At 51.8% G+C, this 21,571-nt stretch overlaps 1 protein-coding gene across 7 annotated transcripts in view; it reads left to right on the top strand.

Annotated features, from left to right (window-relative positions):
- Positions 1–21,571, top strand: part of SLC45A4 (solute carrier family 45 member 4) — a 74,108-nt gene that overhangs the window by 30,836 nt on the left and 21,701 nt on the right. For 4 of the 7 annotated variants that reach the window (XM_032415630.1, XM_032415636.1, XM_032415632.1 and 1 more), the window contains one exon: positions 9,913–10,562. The exons of 1 other annotated variant lie outside the window; for it this stretch is intronic. In XM_032415630.1, the coding sequence (XP_032271521.1) occupies positions 10,310–10,562 (253 nt within the window). In that variant the 5' untranslated portion in view covers positions 9,913–10,309. Of the gene's footprint in view, positions 1–2,265; positions 6,464–9,723; positions 10,563–21,571 lie in introns of those variants that run through there. 2 more of the 7 variants (XM_032415634.1, XM_032415631.1) reach the window with 2 other exon arrangements.

The following is a 21,571-nucleotide window of genomic DNA, read 5'->3' as shown; positions in this document are numbered from 1 at the left end:
CGAGGGGGCAAGTGTATAAGAGGGCAGGGGAGGAGAGCACCAGCACTGTCCAACAGGGAAGGGCCGGGCAATATGGTCACCACGAGAGTGGTCTGGGAGGAGCGCTGGAGGTCCAGGGATTGGGCACCTGCCGCTTGCATTCAGATGGAAATCCATTGAGAAAGACTTTAAGTAGACTCATTTGCTAACAGTGTAGCAATATTTTCATCCCCTTGCGCCCAGGGGGAGCCTCTTTCCACATTTCCTTTGCTTCAGTCTGTTAATACTCAGAAGAGTGTGTACACACACATCTCCCCCCCACTTTACCAACATCAAGTTCCCAGCAAGCTGATCCAAAGGAGTCACATAGAAATTGATGTCAGGTCTGACGTGTTTGGTTTCTGAAGTGTCCTCGACTGTGTATTATGACACAGAACACTCAAAGGCTGGGTTATGAAAAGGTTCAAGTCCTAGTTAAGCTTTTGATCATTTATCTCCAGAGTGGCAACGCGCTGTCCATACCGGGACACTTGAGTGCAAAGGGGTGCAGTTAATAACTGTGCCGTGTAACCGAGACACGTGGTCCTCATACCCGTTGAGAGCGTCTCACACTGGGCTGTGCCGTGGTGCGTGTCACAATGCTGGTTCTTGGGAGAACCAGATCTTTGGAGAGGGTAGCGCCCTAAATCGACATTTATAAATGAACCCCTCAGCTTTCCGGATTCACGCCGATTCGCATGGTCTCGGGCCACTGGGGCTACCATAACACAACCACGGGCTGGGGGGGCTCCTCACCAGCACACACTTAATTCTCACAGTTCTGGAGGCTGGGAAGTGCACTGGGGGCACCAGGTGCTGGCAGATTGACCACTTGTCTGTCTTAGGGGCTTGCTTCCTGGTTCGGACCTGTTTCCTCGCCGTGTCCTCCCCTTGCACGGTGGATGGTGGAAGGAGCTGGAGAGCCACGGGTGTCTTTCATGAGGGCACTAGCCCCACTCATGAGAGTGCCACGCTCACGACCTGATCACCTGTCCGAGGCCCCAGCTCCCACTCTGGCAGCACAGGAATTTGGTGGGGAGCACAGACCTTCAAGCAGCACCCCAGACACCGAGGGGCTGTATGCTTTGGGGATACCACAGAGTCACCCGCCTTATTGATTTGTTCATTCGTTTATTTATTTTTAAAAAGATTTTACTTATTTGGGGGGGGAGAGGGAGCATGAGCAGAGGGAGAAGCAGGCTCCCCGCTGAGCAGAGAGCCAAGGCGGGGCTCCGTCCCTGGCCCCCAGGATCATGATCTGAGCCGAAGGCACATGCTTACCCGACTGAGCCACCCAGGCACCCCCCTAATTTAAATTTATATAAATTTTGTATTTCTTAAGCCCACATTTCCTAGACTGTAGAGGGACATTGAATTAGAGGAGACCAGCATGGCTCTCTGCAGGTGATACTCATAATCCCTACAGGAAGGTAATTTCAGATGTGAGAAAGTATTTCCACTTACCGAACATTCGGTCTGATCACCTCTTGAGTCCTTTCTTGTCAGATGTTTTTGATTGTGTTTTTTTAATATAAAGGACACTTTTTAAAAAATTAGTAAGCTGTTGGGCACCTGAGTTCCCTCTCTCGCTATGTCTCTGTCAAATAAATAAAATCTTTAAAAAAATAAAATAAATTAGTAAACTATTTTTTAGAATAGTTTAGATTCACAGCAAAATTGAGCATAAAGTACAGCATTCTGTATCCTCGTCTTCATGCGCATCCGGCCTCCCCCATTATCAGCATCCCCCAGCAGAGTGGTACGTGTGTTACAGCTCATGAACCTGGGGCGCCTGGGTGGCTCAGTCGTTAAGCGTCTGCCTTCGGCTCAGGTCATGATCCCAGGGTCCTGGGATCGAGCCCCGCATCGGGCTCCCTGCTCATTGTGGACCCTGCTTCTCCCTCTGCGTGTCCTCTCTCTCTCAAATAAATAAATAGAATCTTAAATAAAAAAACCACAACTGATCAACCTGCACTGACGCACGTCATCACCCGAAGTCCATAGTTTAGGATTCAGTCCTGCTGTTGTTCCCTCTGTGGGTTTGGACAGATGTGTAGTGACCGGTATCTGCCATTATGGTATCCTACAGAGTAGGTTCACTGCCCTGAAATTCCTCTGCTCCACCCATTCATCTGTCCCCACTCTCCCCCACGCCACCCCACTCCATCCCTGGCAACCACAGGTCTTTTTACTGTCTCTCTTGCGTTGCCTATTCCAGAATGTCATGTAGTAGGAATCCTACAGGGAGTAGCCTTTTGGGATTGGCTTCTTTGACTTAGCAATATGCATTTAAGGTCCTTCCATGTCTTTTCATGGCTTTCCATGTCTTCATAGCTCATTTCGTTTTAGCACCAAATAACATTCCACATTCCATTGTCTGGGTGGATCACAGATCATTTAAACATTCACCCACTGAAGGGCACCATGGGTGCTTCCAGGTTTGGGCAGTCGGTAATAAAACTGTAAACATGCACGTGCAGATTCTTGTGTGGACATAAGTTTTCAGCTCCTTTGGGTAAATACCAAGGAGCATGGTTGCTGGACCCAATGGGAAGAGCATGTTTAGTTTGTGAGAATCCGCCAGTCTTCCCATGTGGCTGTTCTCATGAGCCATGAGTGAGCTGTTGCTTCGTGTCCTCGTCAGCACCTGGTGTTGTCTGTGTGCAGACTATGGCCATTCTCACAGGTGTGTCGTGGGATCTCACTTTATTTTACAGGTGTCTGATGCCACGTGGCGTGGAGCATCTCTCCACGTGATTACTTGCCGTTTGTGAATCTTTAGTGAGCCGTCTCTTCGGGTGTCTTGCCCTTTCTTAAATCAAGTTCATTTTCATATTGTTGAGTGTCTTGTGTATTCTGGAGAAGAGTCCTTTAGCAGATGTGTCTTTCGCAAATATTTTCTCTCAATCTGTGGCTTGTCTGTCTCTTGCTACAACATTAATTTAATGTTGGAAGTCAGGGGGATTTCTTAAGTGCTTTTCAGGAAATAACCTTATAAACAGATTTGCCGGTATGCTTCTTTCTTATCAAGGATACTTTGAACTTGCTAGATTCGATTTTACGTCTTTTTATACTCTTGGTCTAGAAGCTGATCTTCCTTATTATCTGCTGCCCTTCGTTTGGTTTTCCTGGCTTTTGGGTTGTGTGTGGGTTCGTATTATTTGCCATGGTCATCTGGTGAGAGAGGGAGGCAGGCTGATGGGGAGCACTGTTCTAGTCGCTCTTGGCAGGGTCATCGGAGACTACTAGTTGATGACATTTTAGAAAAATGTTGGTAGTTGTAGTTGATTTTCTCGGGGGAATGGATGCCTGGCTTTAAATGGCGGGTGGACAAAGCAAACAGCTGTTGCCATAAAGCAGGCACTGTAATGCATGTGCCGCGTGTCCAGTGCCCAGAGCGCTGTCAGCGCGAGCATGTGTGCCCCGGGGGTGGGGGGGCGCGTCGCAGGATGTGTTTGAGTCGCACTGCGAGCATGCATTCACTCCTCTCTGACCATTCTCCAGGAGATGGGTCGAGGCTCGTGGTGCCTGTCAGAAGTTGCTCTGCACTTAACTTTTTGATGGCGTTCAGTTACCAGCCGGCTTTCCGCAGAGCAAATTGTAGGAAGTCACATGTTCTGGCATCGGTTACCCTTAAATTAGAAACAGGACAATAGAGGAAGTTGTTGATTGGAACAATGGTAGTTTCACTGGTCTAAGTGCATCTGCAAATCGTACCCACGTCGCTGTCCCTGAACGTGGCGACAGTCCCTGGAGCGGGCCCCAGAGGGAAGCGTGTTTTCTCTGCTAGGGAAAACCTGCCCGAAACGTGTTTCTGGGTCTTCTGGATAGAAGGTACTGGGATGGGTCACAGCTTAAACTTCACGCTTTTCAACAGCTCCAGAGGAGGCTCTTAGGAACAGGCACTTGCCCATGCTTTGGGGAAGGAGCAAACCAGTCTTCTCTTTAAGCTGCTTCAGTGTATTTGTCAGGTTTTAGCTTGGGCTTTTTAAGCGAGGTCCTTCAGAAGAATGTTCATAAAATGTTTTATTTTAATGGTTTTAGTTACTTTGGTTAATGGTCTACCATTTATATAAAATAGCTTCCTTAAAGAAAACAATTCGCATGCGATAAGATTTGTGCATGATGTAAACCTGGTTTTATGGGGTCCAGTTGCTCCCCTCGGTGCGACGACACACCCTTCACCCAGGCGCCTGGCTAATGGGGGAACAGCCGTGGGGACCCGCCCTGCGTGCTCTTGCCTTTTCCTCTCAAAGCTTCTTTCCTTTCCTTTTCTTGTGGAGTCTCGAGGGAAAGGGCCCTAGAAATAGAACAAGTGAGGGGAGACTATTATGAAGTCTTTGTGCCCAGGACAGGGGCAGCCATATGCCATGTGGGTCCTGGTCCCTCCCTCCTGAACCAGTGCTCTGATTTAGTTGAGTTCAGACGGGGAGGGACTCTGAGTTCTGTCTCTGAGGAGCTGATGATCAGGTTCCAAGGAATGCATACGTGAGCTTTGGAACATAACCCAGTTATGCCAAGTTGGGGGCTATACATAGTTTGGTAATGATTGGTAGATTTGTTGTTAACTTGGTGGTAGCCCTTTTGTCCATTCTCAGACACTTAAAGAAGTAAATTACCAAATTAAAATGTAAAAATCATTAGCCTTAATTACAGGGGAAGGGACACTTGGGGACTTGCCAGAGTATTGGAAATGTTCTGTGTCAATATAAGTTTGTCAGAACCAATTGAACATGGTACATTTTCACTGTGTGTAAGTCATACCTGAGCAAATGAACCAACAGCATTTACTACTAGCCTTCTTGTAGGCTAACTAAACAGTGGGAATATAACAAGAGAAAATCTCATTTAGAGTGGCCACACACACAAAAAAAGGTAGAACTGTTAGGGAGGAACTTAACTAGAAATGTGCAACGGAGTGTCCTGTAGGAGTATTTTGAAATTCTCACGAGAGGCACTGAGGTGGTCTCGGACAAATAGAGAAAGCCCTCCTCCTCGGATGGGGGTACACAGCAGTTTTCCCTCAGCTAATGTATAAAATTAATGGAATCGCAGTAAGAATTACCAACAAAAAATACCTTCTTTCCTGAGCTAGTCAAGCTCTTAAAGCTTATATACTTGTAAACAAATGTGCAAGGAGAAATAGGGAAGTGCTGGGGAAAGAAGCAGTGAGAGTACGGCCTCAGCAGAGTCTGAAACCTCTGGAACCCTCTAACAGCAGTGGGTTACTGGGCACGGGCAGACAGGCATGCTGGTTGGATGGAATAGGCAACTGGGAAACAGACCCAAGTACTGATGGAGATTTGGTGGATGACAAAGAGGAGTCTCAAAGTGTTGGGAGCTGACTTAGTGATCTGATGGCCACCGTGAAAAGAGAATGGTGCATCCTTACCTCACGCCACACACAAGAATATGGATCCGAGATGTAAAATGTGCCCCACAAGATTTTCCCTGGGAACTAATGGCCGAGTTGAACATCCTGCAGCCTGTGTGCATGATCTGACCCAGAGTCTATGGAACGTATCAGAAGTGGCTGGTACACTTCTCACATACTGTGGACCCTTCAACTGTGGCTCTTTTTTTTTTTAAGATTGATTTGAGAGAGAGAGAGAGCGCGAGCATGAGTGGGAGGAACCGAGGGAGAGGAAGAGAGAATCCCAATCAGACTTCATGCCGAGCGTGGTGGAGCCTGATGCTGGGCTCTGTCACGACCCTGAGATCATGACCTGAGCCAACACCCAAGAGTCGGACTTACGTGACTGAGCCACGCAGACGCCCCTCGATTGTGGCTCTGGAACAGAAATGCTTGCACGGGCCCTTCTGCCTTTAACTGGCTCTCCCCTCACAGGCCTGGTTGCCGTGGTCGCTGTTCAGTTTAGATCTTCGGTACCCAATGTTCGTATTTCTAAGCACATGATGCCTAAATTTTATTTTTAAAGTATCTTCTGTCATCCCCTAAAAAGCTTATAAGATCCCCAGGGCTCGCAGAAAGAGCATTTGGGAACCGGCTCCGCCCAGTGCTGAGCACTTGGGTATTGTCTTCAAGGTGCCTGGCTCTACACCAGGTTGGTCAGGTCTTTAAGGAACCCGGGTGTCCACTAACATGCGTGGATTCTGTTAGTTGGTTCAGCCTCATTTACAGGTACCGATTGGACAGCGGCTTGCGCCCTGGGAACTTGTGCTGACGTGCGTGGGCCTTGCTGCCTTGGCTTGAGAGTGCCGGCGTGCGGCAGTGCGGAGAGCTGCGAGACCCGGAGGGGCTTTTGTGTTTGCTAACTGCTGCTTACAGTCAGGCCCACTGAAGATGCTAACGATATTTGTCATTTTCATCAATATAGATGACAGTGAAGTTGCCTGTGTAAAGTCTCTTCACTGTGCCACTGCGTTTGCACGGCTTGAGGAAGGGAAGCCAGCTGTGTTAATGCCTAGGCTCCTTGAATGACAGGTAAACCCCACGCCACGCTCATGCCATTTCACGCGGGCTTCCCTGCAGCCTGACCCTAGTCGCTGGCCGCCCCGGTCACATGGGTGTGGCGCTCTTGGAGAGAGCTGGTACGGGCGGGGTTGGTTTCCACTGCACACAGGCCCTAGTACATTCTGGTCAGCAGGTTAGCTGGCTGTCATTCATGCATTCGTGTGTTCATCCGCTCTTTCTGTGACCTCGCCCGGCTCCTGCTGTGTGGCTAGGCATCGTGGGAGGTGAGGGGACAGATGAAGCGTGGATGGCAGCCTCCTGCTGTGTGAGCTTCTCCCTGCCTTGGCCAGGGTCGAGTTACCCAGGTACAGGCCAGAGCCCCTGGCACGAGGGGTGGGGCCACGGCCCATGTTCCAGGGAGAGCTGAGCTGGAGATGGGTCTTCAGAGACGCCATTTGAACATGCTGCGGGAGGCTGCGGCGGCAAGCTGGGGCTTTCTGGAGACTTCCCCAGGGATTCTTACACTCCCGAGAGGGAATAGCTGGTACCCTACTCCCTCCCACAAACCACATCCCGGAGGCCCCCTCCTCCTGCTCTGGGACAGTGTGGCTTGAGCCCACTGGCATTTTCCTGTCCACTTTGAGCAACAACTGATTTGGTTCCACGAAGAGGCAGTGACGTTGAGTTTGCCACATCTGGCCCAGTTGATGGATTCAGAATGTAATAGTATAAAATGTAATGTTTCAGCATTTCGGGAGAAGACTTTCTCCCATTTAATAATAACCTTCGAGGGGCGCCTGGGTGGCTCAGTCGTTAAGCATCTGCCTTCGGCTCAGGTCATGATTCCAGGGTCCTGGGATCGAGCCCCGCATCGGGCTCCCTGCTCCGCGGGAAGCCTGCTTCTCCCTCTCCCACTCCCCCTGCTTGTGTTCCCTCTCTCACTGTGTCTCTCTCTGTCAAATAAATAAAATCTTTAAAAGAAAAAAAATAAAAAAATAACCTTCGAACAGAGTTTCTCAACTTTGACCTAGTTGACATTTGGGGCCAGATCATTCTCTAGCGTGGGGCCGTGTTGAGCAGCATCCTGGCCCCGACCCACCTTGTGACACCCAGAAACGTGTCCACACACTGACGGGTGTCCTCAGAGGTGCAGAATTCCTGGTGGAGAACCAGTGCTTTAGAAGAGCTCGCAGATCCCTAGTGCGGAGCTCGGTCGGCTGATTCTCACTGGTGCTGACATGGCCTTGGGAGAGGCCGCCCTCATTCAGCGTGGGTGTCAGGACGGCGGCAGCCGTGGGTGGGGGCACCAGGACCCAGCTGGATGCTTTTGTGTTCATAAGTAAGTCACTAGGATTCTTAGAAAACAGTGACTGTCATTCCTGCCCCCAGAACCCCAGGTCATCAGTGTGGGCTTTGAAAACCTGTCTGGATACATGTCCTTAATATAAAAATGATCCATCTTATTTGGTGGAAAAAGGCATTTAAAATCACGGACGCTATTTTGGTGTAAGATTGACAGGTTGACAAACGGATTTCTTCTCTTCCACTTTCTTAGGTCAGGGATCACTCCCAAGGTAGGAAGGGATTGGGAACAGCAGGTGTTGGTCATTGTTAATGCTGGGCGATTTGGGTTTTTTAAACACTGTTTTGTTTACTTTGTATTTTAGAAGTAGTTTCATAACACATTTTCTAAAACGATTTGAGGTTAGAAACCATGGTTGTTCTTTGTTTTGTTTGTTTTGTTTTTTTTTAAAGAATTTATTTATTTATTTGATAGAGAGAGACAAAGCGAGAGAAGGAACACAAGCAGGGGGAGTGGGAGAGGGAGAAGCAGGCTTCCCGCTGAGCATGGAGCCCGATGTGGGGCTCGATCCCAGGACCCTGGGATCATGACCGGAGCCGAAGGCAGACGCTTAACGACTGAGCCACCCAGGCGTCCCTGTTTTGTTTGTTTTGAGAGAGAGAGCAAGAGCAAGAGCGTGCAGGGGGCGGGGGGGGGGGGCAGAAGGAGAGGGAGAATCTCAAGCAGGCTCGATCTCATGACCCTGAGATCATGACCTGAGCTGACCCCCAAGAGTCAGATGCTTAACCGACTGAGTCACCCAGGTGCCTGCAAAGCCCTGGTTTTAATTGAGCTGTTATATGGTAGGGGACACTTGGAAAATTTGAGAGCAGTCTCGATGGGGATCGTCCTTGTGAAGTGTAGCGGCACTGGGGGGCATGAGACGCACACATGCAGACAAGGACATGGGCTTGCGGGCCCCAAGGATGTGCCCGTTGCAGCAGGAAGGGGCTGTGAGGGAGCCCTGCAATGGTGACGTGATGAGGGAAGGACTTGACCTCAAGGCACAGCAGCCCGGCCTCGCCCGAGGCTGGAGCCCCACCATCGCCCCCAGGGCTTCCCAAGGGGGTCTCAGTGTGAAGGCCGCCCTTCGTTGGTCATTGGTTCTGGGGGGAAAGGGAGAAGGAGCTAATTAAGACCATCTTTGGTTAAGTGAATATGAACTAGAAATATTTTTAATTAAACCAGTTGTTGAAAATCTCTGGTAAGATTTCAACTAGCAGACCTACCTTAAAATAAGACAGGAGCAGCATTGTGATTTCAGGGCCCCCTCTTCTAATGCAGGTCAGAGTGAGGAGAACCCCAGTGCCTGGAGGCCTGCATCCTGCAGAGTGCATGGGTGGAGCTGCATCCTTAGTCTTAACCTTGCATTTTCCTAAAACCTTTCTAAGGGGAAAGTTCTAGTTAGATGCAAGGCAGTGGACGCTTTATTGTGGTGTGTTCCTCTGGGTAGAGAATGCATCACAGAGCCGGGTCGAGGGACCAGGACAGTGGGAACGTAGGACTGGGGTCAGGAGTTGGACACCACTAGGAATGCCATGTGTGGGTCGGGAGTCTGTGAGCCCCTAGACAGGATATTCAGAGTTTGCGATGCAGGTACTTTTCTCCTGGAGAGGGGCTGTAAGCTGCCAAGGTCAAAGACTGTAGGCAGCCCATCGCATGCACTCAGCTGCCTTTTGGTGGACTTGGAACATTACCTCCCTTCGGGTGGCAAGTCACCCCATCCTTGCTCTACCCACCTCCCTGCTTTCCACTCCTGGGTGGCACGTCCAATCCTTAATCCAGCCTCCCTGCCTCCCCAGCCTCTCCATCCCCACTCCCCGGAGGCTGACAATTCTTGCTGGTTCTTGCTGTCTCAAGAGCGGAAGCTGAGCTCTCTTCTGCTGTCTGCCCTTCGTTGTCCTCTCTTTACCCTGCCCCAGGATTAGATCCATACAAGATGTTTCTCTAGGAATTAGGGTTTGTTTTTTCCGCAGCTGACCCAGAGTCAGCACCAGAGAGCTGCGGCGGTCTGAGGTTGGGGTCTCCCAGGTGGCCGAGGACCAGTCCGTGGAGCGCCTGGACAGCCAGGGGTGGGAGGCCACGCGGCGGCCGCCCCCGTCTGACTCTCTGCCGGGGTTGTTTTCCTCTTTTGCAGATCAGCCAGTCACTCGATGGGGAGCAACGGCGGACCTCCTTTTTGTGTCACCTTCCCACCTCTCTGTAGCAAGAAAAATAACTTCAGCACCTCTTCAATAATAATGATGAAACTGGTATTAACTGAATGGCAATTATGGATTTTTAACTCTAATTCACAGTAAACCAGCAAGCCATATGTTTAAAATCCAACCAAAAATCATTTTGTTTTGCTGCGTGTCTCACCCGCTTGTGAGAAGTTGCGAGATCTCTATTTGTACAAAGAGGGATATAAGCATTACTTGCCGGAGGAACACAACTGAAGCAGAGAGAGAAGGCGTCCTAATTTATCCTTAAAGATACCTGATAGTATTATTTATATAGGTAGAGGAAATCTATATATATATTTACACATATATATGTTTTTGGTGGTAATGAGAATGGCCCCGCAGAACGCCGACTCAGAATCTATGCAAGTTCAGGAGTTGCCTGTGTCCCTGCCGGATCTGCAGAAGCCGGGAAGCGCGGATACCCACGATGAGACCATCAGCGAGGGGTCCATAGACCGGATCCCCGTGCGCCTGTGGGTGATGCACGGGGCCGTGATGTTTGGCAGGGAGTTCTGTTACGCCATGGAGACGGCGTTGGTCACGCCGATCCTCTTGCAGATTGGTAAGTGCCGTCCGCGCCTCTGCCTGGTCCTTAGCACCGAGCATCGGCGTTCGCCGTTTGAACACACGAGCGGACGTCAGCACGCGGACCTCGTCGCGTGCACTGGGAAGTGTTCAAGAGCCCTGGGGGCCAGCATCCTGTCTTTGCTGCCCTCCACCTCCTGGCCATTTTTTTCCTCCCGTTCTGGGCTGGGGCTGGGGTGGCGGGTGGGCCTTGCATGGCGACGAGGAGGTGCCTGTTTCGGCAAGGTGGTAGTCGAGTGCCTGAATGTGTGCAGTCAGCTTCGGTACGTTCTTCTCCCAGTGTGCCTGTCTCCGCTGCGGTACCTCCTGCCCTGCTCCTGCCTCCCGGACACGGTCACCAGCCGTGTCCTGCTGTGGCAGGCCAGGGGACTTCCCTGACTCTCCCTTAGCTTCCTTCCCGAGAAGGGGAGGAGGGTGACTGCAGATCGTCCCCTGGTCGGGCACAAGGCGAGTGCTTGGAACAAAGCCTGGCCTAGAAAATCCTGAGTAACATGGTTTTTTATTACCAGCTTCTTGTTGACGACTTAAATCTGAGTTTCGTGTGGACTTGAGGTGGCTGAATGACGGGATTTCCAGAAATACTGGAGTTTACGGAGTTACTCAGTGAGCATTACGGAGCCCCGTATGGAAGAGACCGCATCCCCTCCGGATTACATGTCGGTGTTTAGTTTTCCCTGTTGTCTAAGGAAGTTTGAAAATCTGCAAGTTCCCAGCCCCTAAGAGTTCTGGATAAGGGGCCGAGCTGTTTAAAATCTTCTGTTTCATTCCAGAATTCCACATGTGCGTAGTATCTGCTTATTTTGGTTATTTTAGGAATGTTTCTTTCTCCAAACGTAATGCTTCCTGTTCGGTGAGCGCTCACCGCTCTGCGGATCCGTTAGTGAAGTGCAGGGGTCTGACACTTGCCACGTTTCCTTCGGTTATGAATGGCGCCATCATCAGCCGACCTCGGCCGTGGCAGGTGTGCTTGTGATTATTTCAGATCGCCGTGGTCATGGGACGCACCCCTGCATCTTCTCAGCACATTCATTTCTTCTCTCCGTCCTGAGGTTACGGTCCTGCCACACGTTTTTCTGTTGGTAATCCCGTGCTTTATTGTGCATCTTTAAAGATGCCCTGAGACGGTTTCACGAGACCTCGGCACGGCTGAGAGCTCTTCGGGAGAGTTGGGGATGGTGGAGCATGAGCGATGCGGGTCACTCCTGTTCTTTCATCTCCGTACTTGTCATCTCTGCATTTCTGCTCTCACGTTCCATACCCAGGAAGGTATGCCAGCGGCCCAAGCGTGGACAGGATGCCACGTCTCTGCCCGTGCGGCCTCCCTCTGGCGGTGGAGGCAGGGGAGTGACCCGACCAGCTGGAGCCACTTCCTGTGAGCAGGAGGGAGCAGTGTGGCCGCAGACCCTCCGAGGGGGACACCCTCCTTGTGTGGGGGGCTCTGGGTGACAGTGTGGAGAGTGAGCAGAGGGCACTCGGGGAGACAGGGGCTTGGCAAGTTTAAGAAACGAAGACTGGCTTTGTGGCCAGACCTCAGGGAGTCCAGCGGCAATTCACTTTACCAGACATTTATTTATTTATTTTTGGTCCTTCAGCATGGAAGGACTTGGGTTTGGCACCACAGTTGAGGTCATTACAAATGCAGTCATAACCGTAAGTGGGGTGGTTACAGTTAGAAACGGAGTGCCGTTATCCAGTTTCTAGACCACCTCGTGGTTATGGTGACAAATAAGGAATTCAGAAGCTCTGGTGATCGAGAAATAGGTTGTTCTAGAAGTGCAGATCTGAGGGTGTTACTCCCCAGATTTTCTTTGTGGTAGGTTATATGTATTAAGGCTTAAAACCCTGGCACTAACAACTCTTTGGAATGTTTTACTTTATAGGTTAAGAGTCTCAACTTCTACAACTTAGCACGTTCCCTGGTTGGGGTTTGAGTATTTAATATGCTACATGAGTCTAGTATTAGGTTTGGATAATCTGGGATAATAAACACGAGTATTTTACTACAGAGCATAAATGCGTATGCTGCGTGTGACGGAAGCTTTGGAAGGTCGTGGGCGTGTCGGCTGCGTGCACACCTCCACGGGTACTGACTGTCGGGAGTGGGGGAGGGTGCCTAGGGCCGGGATCCAAGGAGATGCTCCCCTTGTGTGTGTGGCACTCGGGTGACACCGCAGGGCTCCCCAGGGAAGAGGCCTTTAAGAGCTAGGTGTTACCGTCAGCACCTTTCTTGACCCAAAATGGAGCTTCCTCATGGCCCTGGGATGCCCTGGGTACACCTGCTTCAGTTGGGAGCCCCCTGAAATCGAGTAGGGGCCAAACGTCTCCAGTGGCCCCGTTGACCTGCTGGGGAGAGAGATGGGCATCGTGAAAACTTGGGAAGTGTCTGGCTGCTTCAGCATACTTGGCGGTGAGCTGTTCTGTTGTCCTGACAGGTGGAAGCGATGGATTTTGCCGCAGCCTTGCCCGGTCTGTGGTCCTGAAGCCACCCGTTAGCACAGGGGCCGTTTGTCTTTGCTGTGGCTGCTGGGCTGTGTACCACACAGAGCTGGTAGGTGTCGGGCGAGTTCAGCTTCTGTCCCCCCAGCCCTCTGCACCGGTCTCTAAACTGAGCCCAGCCCTCCCTCCATCTGGCCTTGCAGGTCAGTGGTGTTGGAGGACCCTAGTGAGTCACACGGCCTCTGGACACAGAAGGAAGACATGGCGCCCTTTGTTCCACAGCCTCCTGGCAGGAGGACAGATCAGGCAGAGGTGGCTAGGCTCAGAGGATGGACTGTGTGCAGGGGCCTCCAGGGGAATACTGATCCCGATGCTTGTGGGAATCTTTGCTGGGGTCCCTAACACAGCATGGAGATGGGAGAGCTCATCCCTTCCCTGCTGGCTGCCCGCTGTGCGGAAGGCCCGGTTGGCAGATTCGGAGAGTTCTGGAGTCCTCTCTTAGGGAGATGAAGTATACACCGTGACGAGGAGTGACCTGCCACGTGGTCTTGGCAGACATGAGAGGGGGTGAGCTGTTGAGCTCTTGCCATCTCTGGGGAGCCAGGCCCCATCAAGGGGACCCCAGAGCATGCCTCAGCACCCAGCGGCTGCCCCGATTTGCCGAATCTCCCCATCTTGGGCACCCTGACCTTCCTAGGTCTTTTAGGATTGACATAATTTGGCATACTGAAAAGTAGTGGCTTTTTAAAAATGGACGTTCTGTTTAGTTGGAACAGTTATTTTGTAATGTGTCAGTAGACTCTGCCCAGTTTCTGAAAGCTGGCCAGCCAGATGTGCTTGGCAGATGTTGGGTGCTTCAGGAGACTGTCCCACAAGGACTTGGATCCTCTCTTGGGAGAGGTCCCCACTGCCCGGTCTGGGACCCAGCAGCCTGCTGTACACGCTCCAGCTCTTCGGCCGCGTTTTAGGGGACATTAAGCAATGACAATGGGGACCCGTCTTCCAGTTGAAAGTCCCCTCCCAGGGTGTGTACGTGTGCCAACTCGACGTGGGGATGGTGGTGCCCGGGCCTCGCAGGTCCCAGCGGAAGGCAGTGTCACCAGTCTTCCTGGCCTACCTGTGAGCTGAGTGGGAGTGACTGCGTGAACCGGCAGGTGGGTGGCCCCAAACTGGGCCAGGTGCCCTGTCACCTGGGGCACCTGCCACACCCCGTGGATCTCCAGCAGGTGACGAATACTCCCAGCAGGTAGTTTTCATTCTTGCGAAAGTTCTCTTCCTGGCTCCTGGTATGGTGGAGTATGGTGGTCTGTTCTTGGTGCTGGATCCCACAACTATAGTTGCAGCTTTTTCTTTTACTTTTTCTTTTTTTTTTTTTTTAAGATTTTTAATTAATTTATCAGAGAGAGGGAGTGAGTGAGCATGAGTGGGGAAGGGGCAGAGGGAGCGAGAATATCCAAGCAGACTGTGCACTAAGCAGAGAGCCCAACCTGGGGCTCAGTCTCATGACCCCAAGATCATGACCTGAGCTGAAACCAAGAGTCAGATGCTTCACTGATTGTGCGCCCAGGTGCCCTGTGCAGCTTTTTCTTCTTGTGCTGAACGTGCTTTGTAGGCACGAAGTGTCGAAATGCCCTGACTGGGACCCAGCCCACGCATGGTGCACTGTCGAAGTCAGCTGGGCTGGCCTGTTACAGTCCTTGGTTGGAGAAATTCAAAAAACTATAAAAATTCCAGAATATACTTGTTTTATTCTGTAAACTCTGTTCGTTGCACAAGTGGGATCGTAAGGAAGAACCCGGGTCTTTCAGTTGTCCTCCCTACTTGTCATTCGTAGCCATGCAGGTTGGTTGTCCTTTCCCAGTAAACTCAGGTCTTGGGGGTTTATTTTTGGTTGCACACTGGTCTTCGGTGATCCTCAGCTAAGTGTTGCGTGTGATGACGAGCAGACTTGGCAGGACTGGTCTGTGTCCGTGCTTTGGGGATAACGGAGCTCATCTGTCTTCGTGTCACTCTGGGAAGGACAGGGCCTCGCTGCCTCTTTTCTCCTCTGACCCTGGAGCTGACCTTTGCTGTCGGCTTGGGCCGTTGCTCTGCAGCATCTGTTAGGGTGTTCCATTGCCAAACTGGTTCCTCAAGAGGAAAAGTTTTGGTTAGTGCCAGTTTAAATCCAGACAGTCTAAAGTGTGCGTGTGTGTGTGTGTGTGTGTTGCATTCGAGTGAAGTGTGCACTCCCTGACACCCAGGTAAGTGTAAAGTGCACCCCAGCACCCGTGGCCACCCTCCCCATGGGAAGCTCGGTCACAGGAAAGCTGTCGTCCCTGCTCTACCTGACCAGGTGGGGACCTGAAGTCAGGTGTCTCGATCCCAAGTGACCGCCTCTTTTTCTGAAAGGAGCCTTTAGACTAGAAGCGAGTGTCATTTCTTGGGGCTGGAAAGGATGCTGCCAAATTTGCTGGGCCCAGGAGGCGGCAGACGAGGTGGAGGGGTGGTGGTGGGGCCGTGTCCTTTCTTCCTGGCTGTGGGCCCCAGGCCTCTAGCTGGCTGTAGAGGCATGGAAGGGACACCGTGCTCCATGGAAGATGCCTCCAGCAGTCCCTGAGTACTGTCCTTGGAGCAGGCCTAGCTTAGCCCGTAGCCTGCGCCCACCGCTCTGAACCCTTGCTCACAGGGGAGGCTGTCTTTAAATTTAAAATAGATTTTTCTTTAATAGGTAGCATTTCCACCAACGTCAGAATTCAAAAGTCCCGACTGTTCGGATGGTGAGATTTCCGTCCCTCCCTTGCCACCCACTTCCAGGTTCATCCCTAGAGGCAGCCAGTTTCTTGTACCTCCTTCCAGAGACTTCCTACAGACAAGACACAAGACAAGTGGCTTTGTGACTTGTTGGTGTCCCCAGTAGCAGCTCCTGCAGAGCATCCGGAGCAGATGAGGATCCCGATTCCAGGTCAAAGCAGAAAGCCCGTCTGTGCTGGCCTCTCTGGTGCCCGCTGGGTGGTCCCAGCGCCGCTCTGTGGCTGGTCCCCTGTGCCTCCAGGGTCCCTGCCCAGCCCTTCCTCTCCTGTCTCCTCCCCCAAAAGGGTCCGGTGAAACCTTTATATTTTGTCTGACAGTTTCTTACGCACTGGACCCCCATCCTATGTATTGAACACATCAGCTTTTGGAGGGGACTTTTAAAACTGTGCTCAAAGATTGGAATAAAGGAGATCAGAGGGGGCACCTCCAAGTCCGGGTTCCAGGTTTGGTTTTGTTAGTGCCAAGGCGGCTTCAGCCCTTCTCCAGAGAAGATGCCTCCTGGGACCGCCCGCCTGGGTGGTCTGAGGGCAGAGGGGGGCCTCCTGGCCCCGGAGGTGAGCTTTCCATCAGTGCCGAGTGTGGGCCTGTGCGCACAGGGGATCTGGTGGTGGTGAGCGTCAAGTGGACACGTGGGGTCACTCTTCAAAGAAAGCCTGTGGAAGCACCTGCCCCTGAGCCCTGGAGCAGCCCTTCCTAATGAGCAGACACCTCTCCTGGGCCTGGTCCCATCCAGCACCCCTTCCTTGGGAAGGAGAAGTCTGTCCGCTCCCCACCCCGCCCCTGGTTTCCTCTTGGTTCAGGGTGTATCCTCCAGGGAAAGGAAAGGAAAGCCATATAAAAGAAGAGAGGCTGCCTTGTTGCGGTCTCTCAGTTTGACTGACTAACGAATGAGAACTGGGTTTATAAGATCCTAATTCATGGGGAAAGTTCGATTTCAACTTGTCTGTTTCATCCAGGATGCAGGGTGAAGTTTGTGTGCATTTGGTGCATGTCTATTACAAATCCAGACTTTTCCCCCTTTCCATTTCAGCTTAGTGTGAACCAGGATTCCTAGGCTATGATGTGTTGTTACTTGAAGCGCACCTTTTCTTCCTGTGGGAGAAGCCTACCCTTGAATAGCCTGCCTTAAAGAAAACATTCGAAGTATCTTAAGGGCTCGTCACTTTCCTCCACTCCCTGGATTGTTCAGGGAGGGGGATGTTGCAGGCCGGGCTGGCAGGGGCCTCCAGGTGAATCCTGCATAGGATCCGCGCCCTCTGCGAGGGGTGGGGCTGGGGGTGGGGGGTGGGTTGCTGGCCCCGCCCTTGCCCTGCAGCCACCGCGTGCTGGTGCACCTGACTCTGTGGACGGTGGGAAGTCCGCAGGGCGCAGCACCTGTGAGCACAGTCTCTGTGAGGATTGAGAAACAGGGTCACGCTGCATCCGAACTGGAAATGCATCTGGTGACTCAGCGTGTGCGTGCATGAACTCCACAGGTGCTCCGTCTCTGAGCACAGGTACATCTCCTGCACTCTCCTGGAGGCAGCGGGGGTGGTGTGACCAGGTGACTTGTTGTGAGGTCAAGGTATTGTTTTTCCTGCAAGATGCCTCTAACTCGGAGCTTCCAACGCGTGTGTTGAGATCTGGGCAGCAAGGGCTGTATGGTGTTACTGTAGCTCGCCTTGCCTGGGACGTGGCAGGTGTACTTTCTGCAATTCAGATGCTTCTGACGTCTTTCTAGGAGTCCCCTTTGTGTACAGTGACGCCGTCAGAAGGGTCCAGTGAAACCTTTGTATTTTGTCTGACGGTACTGGTCCTCCAGGGCCTTCTGCGGATAGCACCCTGCGTTGGTTTTCCTGTTTTGAGAAAGCAGACCCAGCAGCTAGCTACCCCGTTTCCTCTGGGCGGGAAGCATCCCCGAGGCGCACCTGCCCCGCTGTCTCAGTATCTGCCACGCTGAAGTGGGCCCTACAGAAATCCACTAGGGCCCTGCTCACCTTGGGACCCAGACAGTTGAGCCCAGGGACATGAGATGAGTTGCCTCCGATGCCTGGCCTCTTGCTTCTGCTGAGGTGTGGCTCCCCTGGTTTGCAGAAGGCACACAGGCTGGGGCAGGAAGGGAGTGGCGTCATTGCAGGGAGATTTCAAAGAATCAGGTGGCCGTGTTAGCCTGAAGAAGCCATAGCTCAGGAAGGCTGGAGGCCTTGTCCCTGAATGCCAGGAAAATGGGCAGGTGGCAGAGGCGTGAGCTGTGCCTCTGGGGCCCAGAGCCCAGGAGCAAGGGACAGATCGCCCCGCTTACAAGTGACTGTGCACCCGTTACCCACGCTGAGGTGATGCCCTCCGGCCCCTGGGCACGGGAGGCCCACCCCTCAGGCAGCATGAGGACCCTCAGTGTCGCGGTGGCCAGGGAAGCCCTGGGCAGTGTGTGGGAACCTCCCCTGCACGGAGAGAGTCATTGTCTTGGCCGAGAGCAGGTGGGAGGTTTTGGATTTTAATTCTGTATTTTCCCTCTCCTGGTTTTTCTCTAGCAGCCGAACATCAGGCCGGGCGTGGCTGCCTCCCCTGCAGGTGGCTGAGGCTCCTTATCTAACAGTTCTTCCAGGATCAGGTGGCTGAGGCCCTACAAGCCTGGGGAAGTTTTATCAGTAGGCTCTCTTGGGTGGGTTTCCCCCAGGACCCACCCGTCCTTCCTGGCACTTGGCTCAGCCCTTAACTTATCTTTGGTTGCTTGTCTGCAAGGCCCCAAGGGCAGGGGCGTGACTGCCCTGTCCCCACGGTCTCCTGGGTATTGTGCCTGGTTTCGGGGGAGGCGTGCTCAGCCTGCTTCCAGCTGGGCTGTGGGGCACGATCATCTAGTGGTTGATCTTTCCCCGTGTGGGGAGCACTGGGCTCAGTGCCTTCCCCCCCCGCTGTGGGAGCTCCATAGAGTGAAGAGGCAGGTGTACCCAGCAGCATGGGCCACAGGGCTGGGCCTCCAGGCTGGAGGTACTGAGTGGGGGAGGGGATGGTAAATGGCCGAAATTGGACGGGCCCTGGAAGATATGCGTCTCAGTGAAACAATCCAGATGCAAAAGGACAAATCCTGTATGATTCCACTTCTTTGAGGGACCCAGAGGCATCAGGTTCGTAGAGACCCAAAGTGCAGTGGTGGAACCTGGGGAGGGGGAATGGGGAGTCCATGTTTCATGGGGACAATCTCGGTTTTGCGAGATGAAAGTGTCCTGGGTGGACTTGGGTGATGGTTGTGCAGCCACGTGAATGTATCTGATGTCCCCGAACTGCACCCTTAAAAATGGTTGAAGTGGCCAATTTAAGTTATGTATATTTTACCACAATTTTCAAAATGTGAAAAAAAAAAGGATGGGCCCCACAAAATATCCAGCTAAACACTGGATTTCCTGCTGACGCGAGACTAAGGAAGCCCGAAGGGTGCCACGTGGCCCGGGCTTGGAGTCAGCAGACTGCCCGCCCTTGTCCAGTGGGAGAGAACTCTGCAGCCCGCAGGCATGGTGTCCAAGCCCGGGAGTCCTGCCCCGAAAGCCCACCGAGATCAGGGGACCCTCACTGCGCCTCCAGAGCACCGTCGGCATTGACCGGACGACAGGCAGCATGCCAGGAGGAGAGGCACACGCTTAGGCGGGAGTTTGTCAAAACCTCCTAAATTTTGACCAAAATAATTGAAAAAATCCGTGTTAGACTGTTTTGTTTGGATTGGGAAGTCTGGATTTCCTTGTGTTTCAGATCATTGTATTTTAGAAACAATGAAATGTCAGCTGTAGTCCTTTTTCCCAAGGAGTTACGAAGCCTGTTATTCTTCCATCAAGCACTGACTGAGCACCTACCTGCTAGGTGCTGGGCACAGTGCCAGGTGCAGCCGCTGGGTTTAGAGTGGAGATGGAGAACGGGGCATGCGACCAGAACAATTGGCTGGGGTGCTGAGGTGTGGGAGTCAGTGCGACTGCAGAGCCCTCGGTCCAGGGGTCAAATGATTCCAGATCAGGGAAGGCTTGCAGGGACGTTATCTAACCAATAAGCCGGCCTCGAGGGTGTGCCCCGTGCTGGGGGCTCTGCCAGGACCTGGGGGAAGGTTGTGATTGATGGTTGGGAGAAGCAAGATTGGGAAGGACAGTTACAGTACTAGCTGTTGGCTGCTGTTGAACTCGAGCATGGGAACAGCGAACAAGGCAGAAGGCTATCCACCTGGGCGCAGGAAGGGGACCGGAAGTCAGGAGCTGTGTGTGTGGAGGAGGGGATGCTGGGCCTCCCTCTTGCAAAGAGTAAGCTGATGTCACTGAGTGAAGCAAGGGTGAGTCAGCACATTGTCCCAGGGAGAGGTAGGTGTAGGGGAAAGTGCCGCCTGGCCAGTGGAAGAAGGGCAGGAGCTTGCTGCAGAGTGGTGTGAGCAGAGATCTGGCCTCTGGTAGGCAGGGATCGATCATAGGAGGTGTTACGTGCCACTCTAAGGAGGTGATTTACAGAGAAGCCTGGGCAGTTGTGCTTTTTTTCAATCTTGAGCATTGGTAAAGGAACAGGTTTTTAGAAGTCTTAATAGTAAGCAGTGTACTGTAGCAGTTTCCAGACTTACCAGATTAGTTTGCAGAATTGTGGTGACCAAACATGGAGCACATGCACACTTGATTAAAGAAAACAGAAAAAATTATGTCAGTTATTCCTGCAGAAAAAGCTCATTTAACTGATGATGAAAGCCAAAAATGAGTTAAATAAATTGTAACAAAACATTACAAATATGTGTTGAAATGATAAGATAACCAGGCAGCCCAGACACCTGAGTGTCTGCATTTGGGGGGACCTGTGGCACCTTTGTGCTCCTGCCCTCAGGTGAGCACAGCCAGGTGGCTTCCTGGCTCCCTCCAGAAGGGTGGTGTTCAAGGCATAGTTCCAAAGGCATCACTGTGATTATTTAATATTTTCCGTAAACATGTATCAGAAATAAAATTAGAATCCCAGAGAGGTTTTTTCAATGATAAACTTTAGAGCAAATGCTCTCTTTTATCTTAGAAACAATCGGTATAGAATGTGTCTACCTGCAAAATATTTTCCAGATGATGGTAATTTTGTCATAAAAAAAATCAACCATTTAAATCTTAACATGTTTTGATGTGTACAAAACATGTACACACATAAATTATGTAAATAGTAGGTCAATAGGATTTGTCTTTGGGTGCAGTATAGGTCGTCTGCCCTCCATTTAGGTGAAGAATGGATACGGATGTATCTAAATGTGAAGTATTTTGGGAACATCACAGACAGTAACTTTAAGACACTTCAATTTAACATTGAGAATCTGGAGTAGCTGTGTTAGAAGTACTGTATCTGGACGGGGGGTGGGTCGCAAAATGGAAGACGGGGGACCTGGAAACCCGAGTTTCAGTTTGAGGTGGGAGGGGCTGGATTGGAGGGGAGTCCGGGTTGGGGTCAGGTGAATTGGCTTGGACAAGACCCTGGGCCTAGGCAGGAAGTGGCCAGAGCCCTGGAGGGTTCTGCCAGCAGGAGGTAGGCTGGGCGGAGGGGGCAGGGTGGTCTGACCTTGCATCAGTTCAAACCAAATTATGTTCTACTTGAAGTTCCTTTTAGACATACATCTGCTTACATTTTGCTGTCATTTAAGAGCATGACTAAGGAGAATTGCTGCCTGTTTTGATGGTAATTGTTTGGACCCAGCAGCAGTTTTGTGCTGTGCCCCACACTCTTCCTCTTCCCCTGGGCCAGCCCCGGGGAGGCCTGAGCTCTGAACACTTCCCCGTTCTCACACCA

This window comes from Phoca vitulina, unplaced genomic scaffold, assembly GCF_004348235.1.
Source record: "Phoca vitulina isolate PV1807 unplaced genomic scaffold, GSC_HSeal_1.0 scaffold18, whole genome shotgun sequence".
Classification (NCBI taxonomy): domain Eukaryota; kingdom Metazoa; phylum Chordata; class Mammalia; order Carnivora; family Phocidae; genus Phoca; species Phoca vitulina.
Note: the sequence above shows the minus strand (reverse complement) of the source record. Positions and strands in the feature narration are given on the sequence as shown.